General features: G+C 39.5%; 2 protein-coding genes across 5 annotated transcripts; both read right to left on the reverse strand.

Annotated features, from left to right (window-relative positions):
* Nucleotides 1–276: 276 nt before the first annotated feature.
* On the reverse strand, nt 277–10,184 carry LOC148400318 (kinesin-like protein KIF23). 4 transcript variants are annotated; one of them, XM_088371877.1, is made up of 23 exons: nt 10,049–10,184; nt 9,480–9,546; nt 9,089–9,217; nt 8,716–8,821; nt 8,502–8,638; nt 8,227–8,339; nt 7,973–8,143; nt 7,088–7,200; nt 6,662–6,783; nt 6,371–6,473; nt 6,227–6,306; nt 6,034–6,153; nt 5,598–5,757; nt 4,790–4,951; nt 4,472–4,638; nt 4,110–4,283; nt 3,821–4,027; nt 3,275–3,598; nt 2,320–2,553; nt 2,086–2,174; nt 1,789–1,849; nt 1,072–1,112; nt 277–748 (listed from the first exon to the last, which is right to left on the reverse strand). In XM_088371877.1, exons 1-23 carry the CDS (start codon nt 10,060–10,062, stop codon nt 733–735), a joined length of 2,910 nt encoding a protein of 969 aa, XP_088228003.1. In that variant the 5' UTR covers nt 10,063–10,184; the 3' UTR covers nt 277–732. The 4 variants fall into 4 exon arrangements, with proteins under 4 accessions (XP_088228003.1, XP_088228005.1, XP_088228004.1 ...); XM_088371879.1 differs by lacking the exon at nt 3,275–3,598; XM_088371878.1 differs by lacking the exon at nt 2,320–2,553.
* A 304-nt stretch (nt 10,185–10,488) lies between these two features.
* paqr5b (progestin and adipoQ receptor family member Vb) lies at nt 10,489–16,638 on the reverse strand. The gene is made up of 8 exons (XM_088372006.1): nt 16,483–16,638; nt 15,347–15,474; nt 14,470–14,675; nt 13,766–13,892; nt 13,428–13,472; nt 12,817–12,913; nt 12,022–12,166; nt 10,489–11,414 (listed from the first exon to the last, which is right to left on the reverse strand). Exons 1-8 carry the CDS (start codon nt 16,534–16,536, stop codon nt 11,158–11,160), a joined length of 1,059 nt encoding a protein of 352 aa, XP_088228132.1. The 5' UTR covers nt 16,537–16,638; the 3' UTR covers nt 10,489–11,157.
* Between the last annotated feature and the right edge of the window lie 493 nt (nt 16,639–17,131).

Raw genomic sequence — 17,131 nt, forward strand, 5'->3', positions numbered from 1 at the left:
ATATTATGAGTTTATTTACTTTCAAAAATTGTAATTTAAAAATTTTACAATATTTATTGTTTTTTGCCATTTAATATTTTATTTCACATCCAAATTATTCAATAAAGACTTTTCCCTCTTCATTCAGAATTTCAAGTAATTTCAAGTAATTTATTTATTCTGTATTCTAGATTTTCAATTGTACTTTATGCGCAGCTTCCTTTTATCATTTCGATACCTGTATATAGAGTTAAAAGAATGGTCCTTTACTCCGAATAAATAAACTACACATGTCACTTGAGTTGAATGAATTTAATGCCACAAAAATTAGTACTGTAATCTGTCTTATTGTGTATTTTTCTAAACAGATGCAGGGGGGGGGGAACAAATCATTATACTTATTTACAGCACATCAACACCAGCCTTGATGTAAAAAACAAACAAAAAAAAACGACGTATATCAATTTGTGCGGCAGTAAAAACTCCTGGTTAGAAGTCTTGAACTCAACTATTTGCTGTTCAAAAAAAAGGTGGAAAAAGAAAAGAAAAAGAAAAGGAGCAGTAATCCAGCACATTGCGATTATATATATATATATATATTAATGTAATTTTTCTTGCTACTTCATTGTAATTCTATTCTAAATTGTCAAAATATAATTAAGTGTTTAAAAAATGTGCATTGTTCCTTCATGTCAATGTCCCATTGAGCAAACAGGCAGCTTGCTTTGTTGCTACTCAGAAGAAAAAAAATCTTCACGGCTTCCTGCGTCTACAGGGCAAAGAGAAATGAGACATTTTGAGAAATTTGGAAAATATACACTACCGTTCAAATGTTTGGGGTCACCCAGGCAATTTAGTGTTTTCCATGAAAACTAACGTAATTGCTCAAAGGTTTTCTAATAATCCATTTAACTTCTAACACAATTAGCAAACACAATGGAATACCTTTATACACCTATGTAGATATTGCATTAAAAACAGACATTTGCAGCTAGGATAATCATTTACCACAAACAAAATATAGAATGTATTCCTGATGCAGATCAACAAAAATAGCAACAGTGGTAACAAATGCTGTATGTACACACTTACTTTTGATGCCCAAGTGCAGCACTTGTGCTTGCAACAGGAGCCTGTGGCAGACAAAATAGCAAGGACATACATTCATTGTGTGTTTATCAACCTGAATCCCACTGAGCTGCAAGTGTTGTTGCACGTAGCAAACGTTAGTATTTTGTTGTGAAGGTTCCTAAATGGTTGCAAACAGTCTTTCTTCAAGAAAATGTTGTTTGCAACCTTCGATGGTGTATGGTGAGTGTTTGAGACCATTCAAGAACTTGAATGAACCATGAAGGGAAAAAAAAATTAGGCTGTTTGCAAACTCTTGCTAACCCAGCTCAGCGAGATACAGGCTCAAAGAAAATGGGGCACAGTGCAAAACATGAATAAAACACAAACACTTGTATCGCGTTGAAAAAGATAAAAAAGTATCTGACGTTCAACACTGATTTGAGTAAACATGGGTGAACATTAGCAAGATCTGATCCATGTAACATGTCAGCAGGTGCAAAACAGCAGCAGCCGTAAAAATTGTAAATATTTATGCACAGTAGATTATGTGCATGATTTTGCTTGTTCCGTGTAATGAATTTAACATTTGGTTTATATTGCCCCCTGCTGATGAATTTGAGGATTGTATTGAGTGGCACAGAGACGTCTACTAACTAGTTTTAACATTCAATTGGAAAAGGAGGAAAAAATACTTCTCTAAAGAATTGTGTTTTGTTGAAAAATGAAAATTGACAGTACCCAGTTTTCTTGGTCCTCCTTGTTATGCGGTGCCTCTGCAGAGCCTGATCTTCTCTTGCGACTGGAACAAGAACATTTAGGTTAGACTAAGTCAGGTTTCAGAGCTGAAATCGTTAGGCCAATTTGTGCAATTTTTTTAGTCAATTTACAATTTTCTTCAAATCAAGCTTCAGTTCAATATTTACGATCGACAAACATTTACAAACATGACAGAAGGCAAGTTTCATGGTGAAAGCTGTGAGGTTAAACTGTGTCACGAAACAAACTTTGGAGGCTCAAGATGAAAGACGAGGGTACCTCGGCGCAGTTGGGCACTCCTGTCTCAGTGTCTCAACATCTGTAAATTCTACGGACTGGCCACCACTTCTGGTCCTAAAAACATTGCCCTGTGGGTGTAAAACAGAGAAGAATAACAGGGTCCAATGACAGCATAGTGGAAACAAAAACAGTGTCCCTTTAATCCCTGAAATAACCAAAGTGTCAACTCAAATCAAATGCATAGGATTGATGAGTGAACTATCATCTTTTTACCTTGATCAACTTGGTTGAAATTTCCCCGTCAGAGGCAAGCTCTTGATGTCTAAGCACATACTTGTGGCATTTAGACAGAGCTTTCTCACTCGGGGAAGATACTTGGATTGCATTGGGTATTACGGGCTGCATGACAGTGCCTAGGTCGACATTAGAAGATGGTTTGTGGTCTACCCATTTCTCCCCACCTGCAGAGTGTGAGCGTCTGTGCACTGGATTAATTTGCTGAGCTGGCTGGTGATCCCAGTGGAAAAGAGAAAAACCAAGAAATTATTCAGATTTGTGACAATTAAACTCAGATTTTTTTTTTTTTTTTCATCAAGCGAGTGGGTCGTTCAGGTGCGCCAAGAATAATTGTACAACTGGAAGTCACGGGGGACACTGTTGACACTCACTGTTGAGCACCGTACATACGGCACTATGCAAATTAACGGATATGAACTCAGAATGATATTGAGGAAAACAAAAAAAATTCTGGAATATTCGGTGACTGTTCCAGTAATACTTACATTATTCAACGCTACAGCTGAAAACACCCACTGCAAGGAAAGCATCCCAGTAGTTTGTGAGTTGTCATGCAAAGGCGACAGAATGTGAAACCGCATGCACATTTAAAACAAAGTGGATGAGTATGATTTAAATGCAATTTGTACAGTATTGCACATTTAAAGATGAATAGCGTAAACCAATTTTGAGAGAGCGAAAGCGCCCGCTGTGGAAAAATTCTACAAGCAAGACATACATAAACTAAAGCACTACTTGGCAAACGCTCAGGGGTTAAAGTCTAAAACACATAATTGACATCCAGGCCAAAAAGCACATATGGCACACGTCTCTGAATGTCACACAGAGCCACTAACAGTTCTAACTAGCAGATGCTCGTGCACACTATGGCCTGCCACAAACAAAAAGAACCCACGTCACAAACACATCTAGGTGACTAGCACACACTAACCCTTATGCCTGCCTCTAGGTCTAGTCCGTGGACCAGCCGCGTTGCAGGGGCCTCTGTTTCTGAGGCAAAGCGATGGCCTCTCCTGCGATTCGCTCTGCTGGCGTCATTGCACATGGCGGGAGTCCGGCTCCTGCACTGAGGGGTTCCTGCTTCTCTATACTGGGAGTTTGCTGAGTCTACAGGACACCTCTGCTCCCACTCAGAGATGGAAGATGCTACTGAGGGATAAGATGAAGAGGAGGAGGCGGTGGCGGCGGCGGCGGCATTGTCCTGAACTGCCCTAATCTTAGCTTGACTCTGTTGGGAAGGTGTTTGTCGAAGATCCTGAAAAGTGATGAGGGAACGAGGCCAAAAGCATGGTGTGCTTAGTTAAGGTAATTAGAAATACACAAGGTCACATACAGGATAAAAGCAGCAGCCGTAAGTAGCAAGTCCGCGAAATGGATCGATTACACTTTGGCAAACAAAAAAACGTGAAGGCCTGCTTGATAGACATCCAAACACACGTCGATACAGTACCACATAGTATTTATTGTTATCACTTACTGGTGATGGAGAGGCCGACCTCTTCTGTCCATACTTGCGATCTCGGTCCCTTGAGGGCCTTTCTGGTTTCTCTGGTCTCTCTGTGCTACTGCTGCTGCTGCTGCCACGGCTGCTCTCTGAAACGATCGCTTTGAGCTGCTTCAGCTTCTCATCCTTGACCCATAACTTGTTCTGCATCTCCAGCTGCTTGGCATTCACCCGTCTCTCCTGGAAAAGCAAAATGGCTCTCAAAGGACGGTGGCACTACGTTTATACGACCATAGTGTCACATCTTGATAATTCCACTCACACACTCCTTCTCCCACTTGAGTTTGGCGTCGGTAACCATGCCCTGCATGTGCTGCTCCATTCGCCTCCTTTCCGACAGTTCCTGCTGGAGCTTTTGCGCACGAGTCTCCAGCTCTTGCTCGAGTGAGCGTTTGTCGCTCTCATACATGTCGGTTGTCTTTTGAAGGATATCAATCTAGACGGTGGAGACATTTGAACTAATGTGCTGTCACTGATAAGAGCTTCACTAAAATTGACCGGCCCACAAGACATGACTTAAATGAATAAAGTAATATATTTTTATTAAGAGAAACAGGGTTACAATTGACAATTTACAGGAAAAAGTTTGACCCGGGACCTAACCCAGTTGAGGGAGAGATGTACCTTGTATTCCAGGGTCTTGGACTTTTTTTCGAGTCGTTCGAGTTCGGTTTTTTGGTTGAGGATAACTTTATCCCTCTCGCTCAGTTTGCTTTGCTGGTCATGAATTAAGTTCTCCTTATTGCCAAGTTGACCATCAAATTGCTGAAGCATGGAATTCAGCATATTGGCTGCACAAGAAAGCACAGTGTGAGCGACTATGACACTAAACCTGAGAAGAATTCAAATGCTGAACTATGGTAAAGAAAAATTAAACCATACTAAATCGGAACTGTAACTAAATTCTCTCGAACATCATTCAATGCTGTGTAAATGTTGTACCTGCTTTGTTGAACTGCTCTGCCATCAGCTGACGGATGTGATGTCTCTTCTCCAGGACCTCAATCAGGCGTGGTAGTGTCTGATCATCTCCTGGGTCCACCAGCTCACAGGATGGCATAGGTGGAAAGCTTTCGATGAGTTGATTAAGCAGAGTGGCATCATCTACCATAGAAAACGTGAACATATAAAATCAGGGCATTGGTCAAGAGATACTTGCAAAGTCTCATAAACATGGCACAATAAGAGAGTGATAGTTAGAAATACGAAAGACGTACCAATAGAGCTGGACATTTTTGAAAAACAATTGAATTGTGAGAATGATTTAAGATACAATTATTTCTTTGAGGTTCTTTTCTAATATGTTTGTTGAAAAAAAATATCTTAACCTGTATTACAATAAACACCACCAAATAGCTTAGGATTTTGCTCAAATAAAGTCAAATGAATTATTATGAATATTATTATGCTACTTCATTGAGAGTTGTCAACTTGCATTCTTTGAAGCGTTTGCTCAGACAACTTCACACAATTCCCCCAAACAAGAGTGATGTAAACATAAGTCAGACCACAGTACTAGTGCAAACACATCTGTAGCTGTATCACTTGAACATTTCATGTTTCATGATATGTAAACATGTGGCGTGCACTTAAGTATTAAACTCATATGGATACTGTATAAATTAATCAATACAAGATATATTTATGAAATAAAGAAATATTGTACCAGCCGACTAAAACAGAACCGACAAAATCCTACCACATTGCAATTGTCAATGAAAATGTGATTGATCATTTGAGCTCTACTTACCAGCATTACAGGGAGCTCCTCGATCATCCAGGCGACGTGACAGCTCATCCCTGAATGCTTGATTTCTTTGCCTGCGTCCCGCCGCGAGCCCGCAAATCGGCCTGTCCACCGGCCGCGCAACTTCCACCTCTTGTGTCATCTCCGCAAACCGCATTACGAGCTGCGGCACCAAAGACAACGATTGCAAGATTATGACATGAACATGAAAGTTGAACTCCTCTTATGAACTGTATTGCGAAACAAAGTATATTATAGAAAGAGAAACCATTTTTTGAGGCAGACTCGGACAAGTTGAGGGACAGACGGTTGAGACAGTTATAGTTTTGTTAAATGACACCTCAGTAAAGTCTGTCAAATAGCCAGTGTAAGTAAAGTCAATCTTTTGAGTTGCCCTCAATGGCTGTTAGTAGTGCGATCTGCATGGAATATGCATTACCATTGTTTCCTCGTAATCATCGGCTTTTGGGTTGACACAAACAATCATCTTAACCTTTCCTTCTCCATCAAAGTAATTCTTAAAAAGGTGAGTCACTTTCGAGTCCCTGTATGGCACCATCTGGAAAAGAAGGGAAATGTGATAGTGGAGGGAGGGGGGGTCACTAACTCTTGTGAGAAGCAAGACTACCCACTTTGTTGGTTCCACACATCTGGTTCTCTCGCAAGACTTCCATACATGTGCGCAGAGTCATCAAAGACTGATTTATATTACCTGGAATATATGAAGGAAGATGAATAATTTTCACTGACAATCGCTGACAAAATGAGAGACTGACCTGCTTCACGCAGACGGCTTCCCTCTGCTCTCGTTCTACTGGTGCGCTCGCTCCCTGCCAGGTCAACCAAACACAGCTGGCTGACATTCACCTGGTTTTTGTCCTAGAATGCACCCACAGATTGAATATCAACAGAAACATGTTGGATTAATTTATCTGCCTGCTTTTGTGTCACATCATCGATAGTTTGAAGCGAACTAACGCTAATCGTCATTGTTTTCTGTGAACTAAAAGGTGGCTTGAAATCTTAAATACAGATTCCATCGAGTAACTTTTGGAGCGGGATATTACCTGCAGAACGTTGTCGCCATCAGCATCGAGGGGTGCCTGAACCAGCTTTAAAGTGAAGACACTGTGGGAACGACTGGATTCGCGGTTCAGTTGCGTGTTGGCAATCCTTCTCTTCTTTTGACCTACAAGAAGCAGTAATTCACTCGTTTACACACATATTGAATGATCCAATTCATGGAAAATACTGAAATACCCAAATTCAAAGGATAAAAAGACAAAGACCACAATGATACGTGGTGGTTTCTGCAAGATTTTAAGTATTTAAGTATATTCATATCTCAAAAACAAATCATTGCGTATTGTGTCCCTAAAATTTAGAGGTCTCATCTTGGCCCCATTTTCACATCTCAGGTAGTTAGTAGAAGCAGAGAGTGGCTCTAATTGATGCTAATTTCCCAAGGAGTAATTAAACCACTTTTCACTCACCCTTCCAGAAGACTTCAAATGCCTCTTCTGTCGATTTGACCTCAACTTCAGTGCAGCCAGCAACATACATGTTATGATTCTGATCTTCTCGTAGAATCTTGGATTGAGGAGCTCTGAGAGATCCAAAAGCAAACAAAACTTGAAGCACCAAAACACAGTGGTACAATGATATAGACATTAGACAAAGGTGAAAACACAACAAGATACATTGTGATGCAGGCGCATGCCACGAACATAAAAGGCCCTCGTGGCTGAAGCAAGAGGGCAGTCATTTCATTTGGAAAATAACATGAAAATGCCAGCGAAATCAATGCATTCGAGTTCGATGGCCTTGGCGAGTGGCAACACAAGACGGCCGCCGGTTGCTTCACTTCTTCCGACGGCATTGTTAGTCCATTCATATATGGAGTAAAGTTCAAGCCATTCAGTGAGTACAAATGTAGTACCAGCTCAAAGCAGAGCTACAGTAGTAAGCCGGAATGACACAAAGCTAGTAAACTATGTTAAAGGTTAAAATCACAAGCCTTCTCGACAGCATGAACAACAACCTTTGAGTACTGGCAGATAGCAAATAGCTTCTATACAGTGAAGCTAAGGATACAAATAAAATCTTTGGGACCACATACACAAAGTCAGTGTTCTTGACAGGTGTGCCAATACCGAGCCACCTAACAAAAGAGAATGATTTTTGGGTGACTCAACTTTACAGCAGGAAAAAAAAGTCTCCAATATAGTATATCAATTGTATCGTATCCAATATATGAAACAATCGTATGAAGTAACACGGATTGGACCGCCGGCGCCGCTCTTCTGAGTGGGATCAGGTCAGCCTGTAGTCATTGATTTTTTTTTCTTTTTTTCTATAAAGCAATCACTGCCTCTTACTTTGGTCTGATGGGATCAAAAGGGGTATCCTCGAGAAGATCATAGATGTAGTTGTTATAGACTTCAACATAGGACACCAAAATGCTGTAACAACAGTCTTCATCCACATTCTCAGCTTTACATGCCTCTTGTGGACTGATCATGTCTGCAAATTCTGGGTCTGCCTTCTGTCTAAACAGAATGGAAAATGAGGAGCAGAATGTTAAGTCAATTGTTAACACTGCAACTGGCAGGGAAAGAAAAACAAATAGTACCTAGAGGAAGGTGTCTTGGGCATTAAAGGTTGAGTGTCTCGCTTCTGTCTTTCAAGGAGAGCATCAACATCATTCTGGATGTCAATCCCATTTTTGTCATCTGGTTTAAACACCTATAGAAACAAGCATCTTCTTTCTTTTTTCCATATTTGAAAATCAAATCATTTTAAAATTTTGTCAGATCTGTCACCACCTTTTTTTACATTTGAAAAAAGCCTGATTGTTTTCAATTGTTAGACGGTGCATGTGCATATACATTTTTATCAAGGTCTTACAAATCGTTTGGCCTGAAAGGGACCGATACTGTTGAACAGCATGTCAAGAGATCGAGGGAGGAGTCCACCCTCTCCAGGCGAGCCTGTCATAGTGAAGGTCTTACCACTTCCTGTGACACCATATGTAAACAGCAGACCTTGACGGGGAGAAAAAAATAATAACCATAAAGGAAAAGATGGAACGCATGTAGTTAAGTTAAGCTTAAGCGCTTACCATTTTTACATTGAATAAGGTCCTCCACTAGCGGCTTGGCAACTTCCTCAAAGAGCTCCATTTGAGTGGTATTAATACCAAATACTTTTTTGAATGAGTATTGCGTCTAAAATATTGTTAACAAAAAATAGATGTCAGTTTATGCAACGTCACTACAGAATTGTATGCAAAAATACTGATCACACATTTTGTAAATTCAAATAACTGGAAACATAAAGGCTGGTTGTGTGTTAGTGATGCCTCCCAGATTAGACACATAGCAAAGTGAAATTGACACCAAGTCTTGTGGAAGTTTAAGTAGAGTCCAAATATGGAACCGAATTCGAGCCACTGCAGATAATCTCGGCCTCGGAGACACTGACACATACTGTACCTCTTTGAATTCTCCATTGCGGTTGGCTTTAAGGCCATCCGGAGCATGCAGCTGAATTGTGGAGTTGCTGATCATTTCAATGCAACATTCCTCATTGTCTGCTCCAAGTGGCCGTATACGGCAGTACACCTACAAAAGAAACAGTGCACATCTTCAAAGTACATACTGTATTGAAAACCAATCAACAAAGCTTTTTCAAGTGTCCCTGGTTATACATTTCAAATACATAAGAGCAATATAGCTGCTTTTCATTCAGTTGCGTGTGGTGCATTAGGCTTTTTTTCTTCCTCCCAATAGCTACATCAAGAGAAAACCACTTGAGCTCCTCTGAAATATTATTGTGTAGAAAGAAAAAAAAAAGCGACAATCAACCAAGGTCATGTTCACTTACACCAACAGGATCTTTCTCTGTATGGGAAGCCTTTTTGATGCCAGGCCTGCGAGGAGTCTTGCATTTCCTGCAGATAAAAAACAAAATAGAAGGCTCTTTGCTGTTAAATTAGTCTCAACATTATTGCACAACACAGAATATTAAACACAGGTTTATGTGAACATCCACAAATGTAATGTTGTTGAGTTGCTAATCGGGATCAGTGACGGTTGGTCGAACACCTTAACACACATGAAGATTTATGACGAAGCGGACATAGCATGATCTGCACTATAATAACATGTTGACATATTAAAGATCCAGTCTCGCACATAAATACGTTACAGTGAATTTAAACAAAATTTTAATTTAATATCAACCGAGGTACGGTGTTGTACAATCCTGCCCTTGTGCGGTTGGCCCGGTTCGATGGACTAATTGGGGACTGGGGAGCGAGCTAGCGTCGGCGACTTCGACGGACACTGGTAATCTTCCGCAATACATCTGGCCATTAGTGCCCAGGAACAACGAAAACTGAAACTTAACTACAATTCACACGAGAGTTTTGTAAGACAGAATGTTATACATACCCCGGTCTATACATTTTTTTGTGCTGTTTAACGCCAGGTAAAAAGCTTCGCGGAACAAGGCGCCCTGTCTCTATTTTTGAAATTCCCCCCTGTCAAAAGGCTTCCAACTTCCGGTAAATTTAACCAATCACAGTGCCGCATGGAACGCCCATGTCCAGAGGTTCCGCCTTCAAACGTAATGACGCGTTCAAATGCAGTGCGTGTTATTTTGCTCCATCCCAAAATGAGAAATATGTGACGCACGCACACACGCACGAAAACACATACTGACACTGAATTCAAATATACAACTTGATAAATAACAATAAATATAATAAGTGCCACTGTGGGGTGGAGCAGATAGTCAAGCACAAACTGTTTTCTGAGAGAAAGTTACAGTTCATGTCACCAGTTAACCATATTATGGTGTATTCATTTTTTAAAAAAAAAAACACGACACGTTGTATAAATACGCTTTAATTTGGAATAAATACATTTTCAAAATGATCAGTGTAAAATGTCAGAAGTGGTATAAAGAACTATGTAGATGAAAATGGCGATTTTTAATGCTGTAAAAAAAAAAAGAGAGAGCCATTGTATTCCAGTTGTATTTTCATTTTTTGTTCCCTTCAAGTTCTTCATTGTTCCCATCTGCACCTATCTTAGAATTCAGGGACATCAAATATATTTGATTGTTTCACTGGATTTTGATATGTAATTGAGCTTTGTTGCAGCATTAGTAGCGTAAATGTACATTGGGTTTCGGGAAACATTGTTACACAAATGTTAGAACAGTCATTCCCATTGTATTTTAGGCAGATCGTCAATTTGCATCACATCCAACAGCAGTCATCACAGTGATGTACATTGGGTTTAAGAAACATTGTTACACAAATGTTAGAAAAGTTATTCCCATTGTATTTTATTCAGATCGCCAATTTGCATCACATCCAACAGCAGTCATTACAGTGATATGAAGGCTAACTATGCTGTCAGTGCAGATGGCATTTTTTCATTCACATAGACAGCTTCCAATAAAAACACGTTATATACTGTATACAATAACAAACGTTGGTTCATCCAAAGACCAGCTTGGAGTTCTGCAACGTGATGTAGCCATAACACAAGTATCAATGTGCTTTTAACTGGCTCTGATGTGTTTTTTGCTGACCAACTGATGCTGAAAGGAGGGGTAGGCTAAAGAGGAGGAGGATGATCAGATTGACCAATAGGCAAAGTACTGTTAGACCCAATGAGTTTGCAAAGGTGATGGGTAGGGAGTGCTTCAGAAGCCAGGAACGTCGCAATACCATGTCTTGCTCAACAGCCATCATCTGGAAGTGGGTGCCAAGGATGCCAAAGATGTGGAAAAGTTGATGACTGTGACCTGCAGACAGAGTTATGACACAATGTTCATCATGCCAGATGACCAAGAACATCTTTCTCTAACATATTTTACGCTGATTCAAAAATGCCTTTACTTTTTTTCATCCATATAGAGTTTTAAGATTTTTTTCATTTTTTGTTTTTAAATTTATTCCTCCTCTGGCCCTCCCTGTTTGGAGTTTGCAAACACTACCAAGTAAACAACAAACATTTGTTGATAATAAGTAATCACAAAATATGGTATTGTAAAAAAACTATTATTCAATGTAATAATAACAATTTGATAGAATAATAATACATTCTAAAAGCTATCAAACACCGTAGTGTTAAATGTTGAGCGGAGAAAAATATCACAATCACCATTTTAAATTAGCTTGTGTTGTTATTATTGAACTTTTGATGCAAGATCATGTCACGTGATTTTTTTTTCCCCATGAAATGTCCCTCCATCCTCTGTTTTCTAAACTGTGCAAATGGTTGCATAATTCAGCCCAAGGAACAGACTTGGTTGAACTTGGTTTACATGCAAATGTCAACACAATTCTTAAGTCTGTCTGACCCAAGAATAAAACAGTTCGCTTTGCGGGCCGATCTTAGATTTGTCTTACCAATATAGTCGAAGCTGCCAGGTGCCAGGCGCTCGGGTAAATGTGTTGCAAACAGGAAGCCAGTGAGGATAGCCAGTGCAATGTGGGTGAAGTGGAAGACATTGGCTTCGTTATCAGTGCAGCCTTCCCCTTCACATAGGAACAGCTGGAAAAGATAAACATTGCAGCTTTAGCAGCTGAAAACACTTTTCCAAGAAATGTATCCTTTAGTCTTTCTATCACATTAATCATTGTTTTATACTTCGGCACCTGAACCAAAACCAGTTTGATGTCAAGTTTGCTCTCTGTCTCTCTCGACGACAGGTGACAAACTCAAGGCCCGGGGGCCAGATACGGCCCGCCACATCATTTTATGTGGCCCGCGAAGACAAATTGTGCATCAAATTTGTGTGTCATTACAAGAATTGCAAATTGTCTTCACTTTTAATAATATCTTTTTTTTTTTAATATTTGACCAGTTTTTACTCGTCTGATTTGAAAATGAGTTATTTGTCAGTTTGTTTTGTAGCTTTCACTGTATATAATATGAGGTGCTCATACATTTATTTGGGTTGACAGTCATGAAGGCCCTCCGAAAGAAGCTATGACTACAATGCGGCCCGCGAAAAAAATGAGTTTGACACCCCTACTCTAGACTTTCTCCACATCCGCTGATATTGTAGCTGTGGTGTGTTGATGAAACTTACTGACAATGAGCTGACAATGGGGCAATGAGTAGAAATTCAAGAATTGCATGCGCATGGGGACAAATTGTTTTTTGTTTTTGTCCCAATTCGGAGACAAGTGTGGCCCTACCCTGTAGAAGAGAGGAATGCTGTCAAACAGGTAAGGGTAGGCAAAAGCAACAAGACGGAGCACTCTGCTGAACCTTGGAGGCTGGCATTCAGAGAATCTGAAATAAATGAAAATAAATCATGCTCAAATATTCAAGCTCCTTGCATTTGGCATTTATTTTTATACGTGCATCGACTGGCAACTAACAGAGACAATGACCCATAAAAAAACGGGAGATGAGCGGATTTAGGGGCTGAATGTTTGAAAGGATACTATTGATAACAGCTTACCCAATAGAACTTTCACCCACCTGCGTAATTTTTTTTCTACTCCATCTTCTTTTTACATTCAAATGGGAGAATGCAATAATAATTGACTTAATCAAAATGAGGTTTCTGTAAAACAAGTTTTGCTTCTATTCATTGTTCCACCTACTTCCAGCTGAAACTACAACTGCAGTAAGTCACTGTTTGTGGTTGCTCTCTCTAGTGACATTAACAAGACACCACAAGATCAAAATGCCACTGCTGGAAAGATTATCTGAAGGTGAATAACAAAAGCAGAATCCCACAGGGGTGTAAAACTAACATAATTTCAGACCCATTTCAATAGTACAAGTGAAAGATGTTTACCTCTTTACAACCTCATGCTTAGAATGAAGAAATGGCAATCCAAGCCTGGCAAGTTGGCAGATGGGCATGAAAAACAGTGAGGCGGTTACATACATCATCTCCTACCTACAGCCCAAGTGTGTTTAGTAACTCGGTGTAATGATTTACATTGGCAATCAATCAAACACACACACACAATATTACAGCTCCATCTTGGATGTGAATGCAATGGAATCATTTTAAAGATTGTATATTTGTCTGCATAGTTAAGGCGTAGCTGTCACATAATTCACAAGATGATAACTGGTGTGTTGACAAGCATGACATACTCATACCAAGAGATAAAGTTCTCACCATACCTGGAGTAGCAGGCCAGGCTGGTGCATATGGTGGCGTTAAGCAGAGCAATGGGGACGAACCACTGGTGGAAGATGCTGTTTACCCACTTGTTTGGGAACACGTAAGCTGAATACGTTATTGCAGTACCTGGATTTCAACATATTTGTTTTAGAAATGTGACTTTTAACAGTTTGTATATTGAGGTGAGCTTTTTTCTATTGTGTAATTTTCCACCAATGTACATGAGACCATGTCGTGCACATAATGTGAAAAGAATATGCTTTGGTTACTTTTGTTAACTAACCATAAAACTAGTCCAATAATGTTTAAACAGTGAACGACCAAAACATATGATCAACCGCAAAATTTAATACAGAGCAAATATTTTGCCTTTTCAAATGATGCTCGGTTTTGACGGAGACTTGAGAGGAATTGATCCAAAAAACATATTTTTTTCTATATTGCTACTAAATGCCCTGAAGGAGCTTGTCACAAAAAAAAAAACATTCAAGATATTTTTTTGTAAAAGTTCAGCAAATTTACTGGCTGCACATGCGAGCGTAGATAAAAAATTGACTTGCATTATCTCAAATTTTTGTGGAAAAACGATACTATTCATGATTTCCAATATGGTTGATAGTGATATACAACTGCATTGCATCCAAGGAAGAGCTCTTTCTTTGGTTTATGAGTGTATTGCAGTAAGGACACGCATCACACTCACCCATGCTGTAGAGACTTAGGGCTCCATAATCAATATAAAAGCACATATGTCGCACCCGTGCTGACATGCTGTTGAAGGTGTGAGCGCAGCTTGATGCAAGTGGATATATGCAACTGGAAATGATTAAGACCACCAGAGGCCAGGTGAAGGGGTGCTGCCATGCAGTTTGGATGAGCACCACGCTTACTAGTTTCCATAGAAAGTACCTGCAAAGAGGAATAAATGGGTCAAGGTGTGCTACGGAGAAAAAAAAAAAAATGAAATGCAACATTGTAGGAAAAGCAGCGCTTACAATATACCGGCAATCAGAATCAGGAAGCATCAAGTTATGAGGAAAGCATCGCATTCCATGTTCTTCAATCATGAGAATTTTGGGTGCATCAATATAGATATATAAAATATTTTGTCCCCTGAATACATTGTTGAATAATGCTTTTAATTTTTTGATATTGCTTGTACAATGACAAAGAATAATTCCTTTTCTACTAGTGTCCATTGTTAAACTCAAGGCTGGCGATGTGTTGCCAAGGAACATTTGTGAGACTGCTACAGGTCGAGGAAACACAGTTGCTAGGAAGCATAACATAAAAAAAGATATACAAAAATCCCATTTGGATCAGTCTTAAATGATTGTGACCCTTTTGAGTGATTTAACTAAACTTGGGCCATTTTGCCATTTTCATGTGTAATTAATGTTCTCTCTCCTAAATTTACCACTCAGTACAGATGACATCGTGACAGCCTTTTAAAAATATTATTTGCATGATATTAGGCAATTGAAAATTGTTTCAACAACCCAATACCAAACTGTGTGTTAGACCATGTCAAACAAACAATGAGTGCAGGCACATGATGGCAAGATGATGCAGGTGCTTACCAGGTGGGCAAAAAGTGGGTCCAGATGTTAAGGGTCTCATTGGTCAGCTGAAAGAGGCTTAAGATGCAGTCGGTGGCTGAGCTACCATGGTAGCGGTAGCCAGAGATAATGCCGTCCTCATGGAAAACCTCAAGAAGAAAATAGGCAAAAGAAAATAAATTCTCTGTCAAAGCAAAATGTATAGGTTGAGATGTGTACGAGTTGTCATAGTTTTCTTACATTAGGCGATGTTTTATCTCTATAGTAAAAAGGCCTACAAAATACAACAATACCCTGAGATGAGTTTCTGTTTGAAATTTCACTGTTATATTACAACGTGTTGTTTTCCCCTAATAATTGTAAGATACTGTATTTGACTTAATAGTTAATCAGTTAACAAGAACAGCGGATAACTGTAATTCAAGAAAATAAAACTAGAGGTATTGCTTCAAATTTCTGAAGTTAGATCAGTATCTTATTGTATTTTGTATAAAAAAATAAAAATTGGGGGGGGGGGGAAGGTACAGTATATTTTAATGGCTATTTGGGGGAGATTCATACGGCCCTGGTCTCTAGCCTATAAATTTATCCGAGGCACCCAAACCACCTATACTAATTATGATAGCCATCCATTTTCAAAGCAGCCTTTCCTCATTATGGTTGCGGGTGAGCTGGACTATATCTCGGTTGTGTTCAGGCAAGAGACGAGATACACTCTGGACTGGTCGCCATGTACGATTAAAAACAAATTGATTAATTACCAAAAAGTAAAAAAAAGTCATTTTAAATATCACTGATTTACTTGAGATGTAACTCTCTTTTGGCATGATATTGCCTTGCAGCTTTATACAAGATATTGTTTGTTACATTTAAGAAAACAATGAAAATGCACTGAATTGAAAATAATTCTCACAGAACTTTTCACTCCCAACGCAAGTGCAGTAAATCATGGCACAAGTTTGAGTTCTCGTCTCATTGCTCTAAGTTTCTATTGAGTTTTGTCATACATTGATGTGAGATAAAACCATGTTTGAAGTACAAGCGTAGCACAAATGTAAACATTGCTTCTTTGTACAGTTACTTTGAAGTGATGACAAATTTCCCACCCACTTAATTAAGAATACCAAATGTTTCCGTTAAAGGTACAGCAAACTTACTTTGGGCACTTGATTGACGGTGACGACTCTTGGCAATTTGATGAGGCTGAGCATGCTTAACCTCAAAGTGCTGCTATGCTGTCTGTGAGTGATCTGACTCGAGGCTGCCGTCGGGGTGTGCCCTGATATCTTTATAAACGTTGTGCTGCCATGCCGTCCCAGTGGATTCCATGCTCCCCCCCCCCCCCTTCAAACCCAGCGAGAATATCCAGTATACCTGTGCCACTCCCTCCTCTACTTACTCCTCCCTCGATCTTCATTCATACTACACACTTGCTGTTTTGTTATTCTGCCAAAGTCAGAAAGGTCATGTAGCACTTGCTTGGGTCAAACTTAGTAGCCAATTTAATGTTTTATCCCCAACGTTAATGGGAAATTTATTCAATACCTTACTACTGTAGTATTTAGGTAAAGACACATGACAATATTATAATGAGATGCTACATATTCAAACTTCAAGCTATATTGTGCCGGCTGCTAAGGTATTGTGCAGCATTATTTTTGTTGACACTACTAACAAACACAACAATGTAATATTAAGATCTAATTTGAGCACCATTGCCAAGCATCGTTTCTGCTCTCTCTCACTCAGGGGGAATAACACCAGGGCAACACAGCATGTTTATATACCAAGAGATGCATTACCAGT

Source organism: Syngnathus floridae, chromosome 3, assembly GCF_059516105.1.
Source record: "Syngnathus floridae isolate MCC-2025c chromosome 3, RoL_Sflo_1.0, whole genome shotgun sequence".
Lineage (NCBI taxonomy): Eukaryota > Metazoa > Chordata > Actinopteri > Syngnathiformes > Syngnathidae > Syngnathus > Syngnathus floridae.

Excerpts from the sequence above, each read along its gene's own strand:
- LOC148400318 (XM_088371877.1), bottom strand. Across the intron at positions 6,307-6,370 it reads AAGCCGTCTGCGTGAAGCAG|GTAATATAAATCAGTCTTTG; the intron begins GTCAGTCTCTCA and ends CATATATTCCAG. Across the intron at positions 3,599-3,820 it reads GGTCGGCCTCTCCATCACCA|GATCTTCGACAAACACCTTC; the intron begins GTAAGTGATAAC and ends ATCACTTTTCAG.
- paqr5b (XM_088372006.1), bottom strand. The coding sequence starts at position 16,536 with ATGCTCAGCCTCATCAAATTGCCAAGAGTCGTCACCGTCAATCAAGTG. Across the intron at positions 15,475-16,482 it reads CCGTCAATCAAGTGCCCAAA|GTTTTCCATGAGGACGGCAT; the intron begins GTAAGTTTGCTG and ends TTTCTTCTTGAG. Across the intron at positions 13,473-13,765 it reads AGCCTGGCCTGCTACTCCAG|GCTTGGATTGCCATTTCTTC; the intron begins GTATGGTGAGAA and ends CCAACTTGCCAG.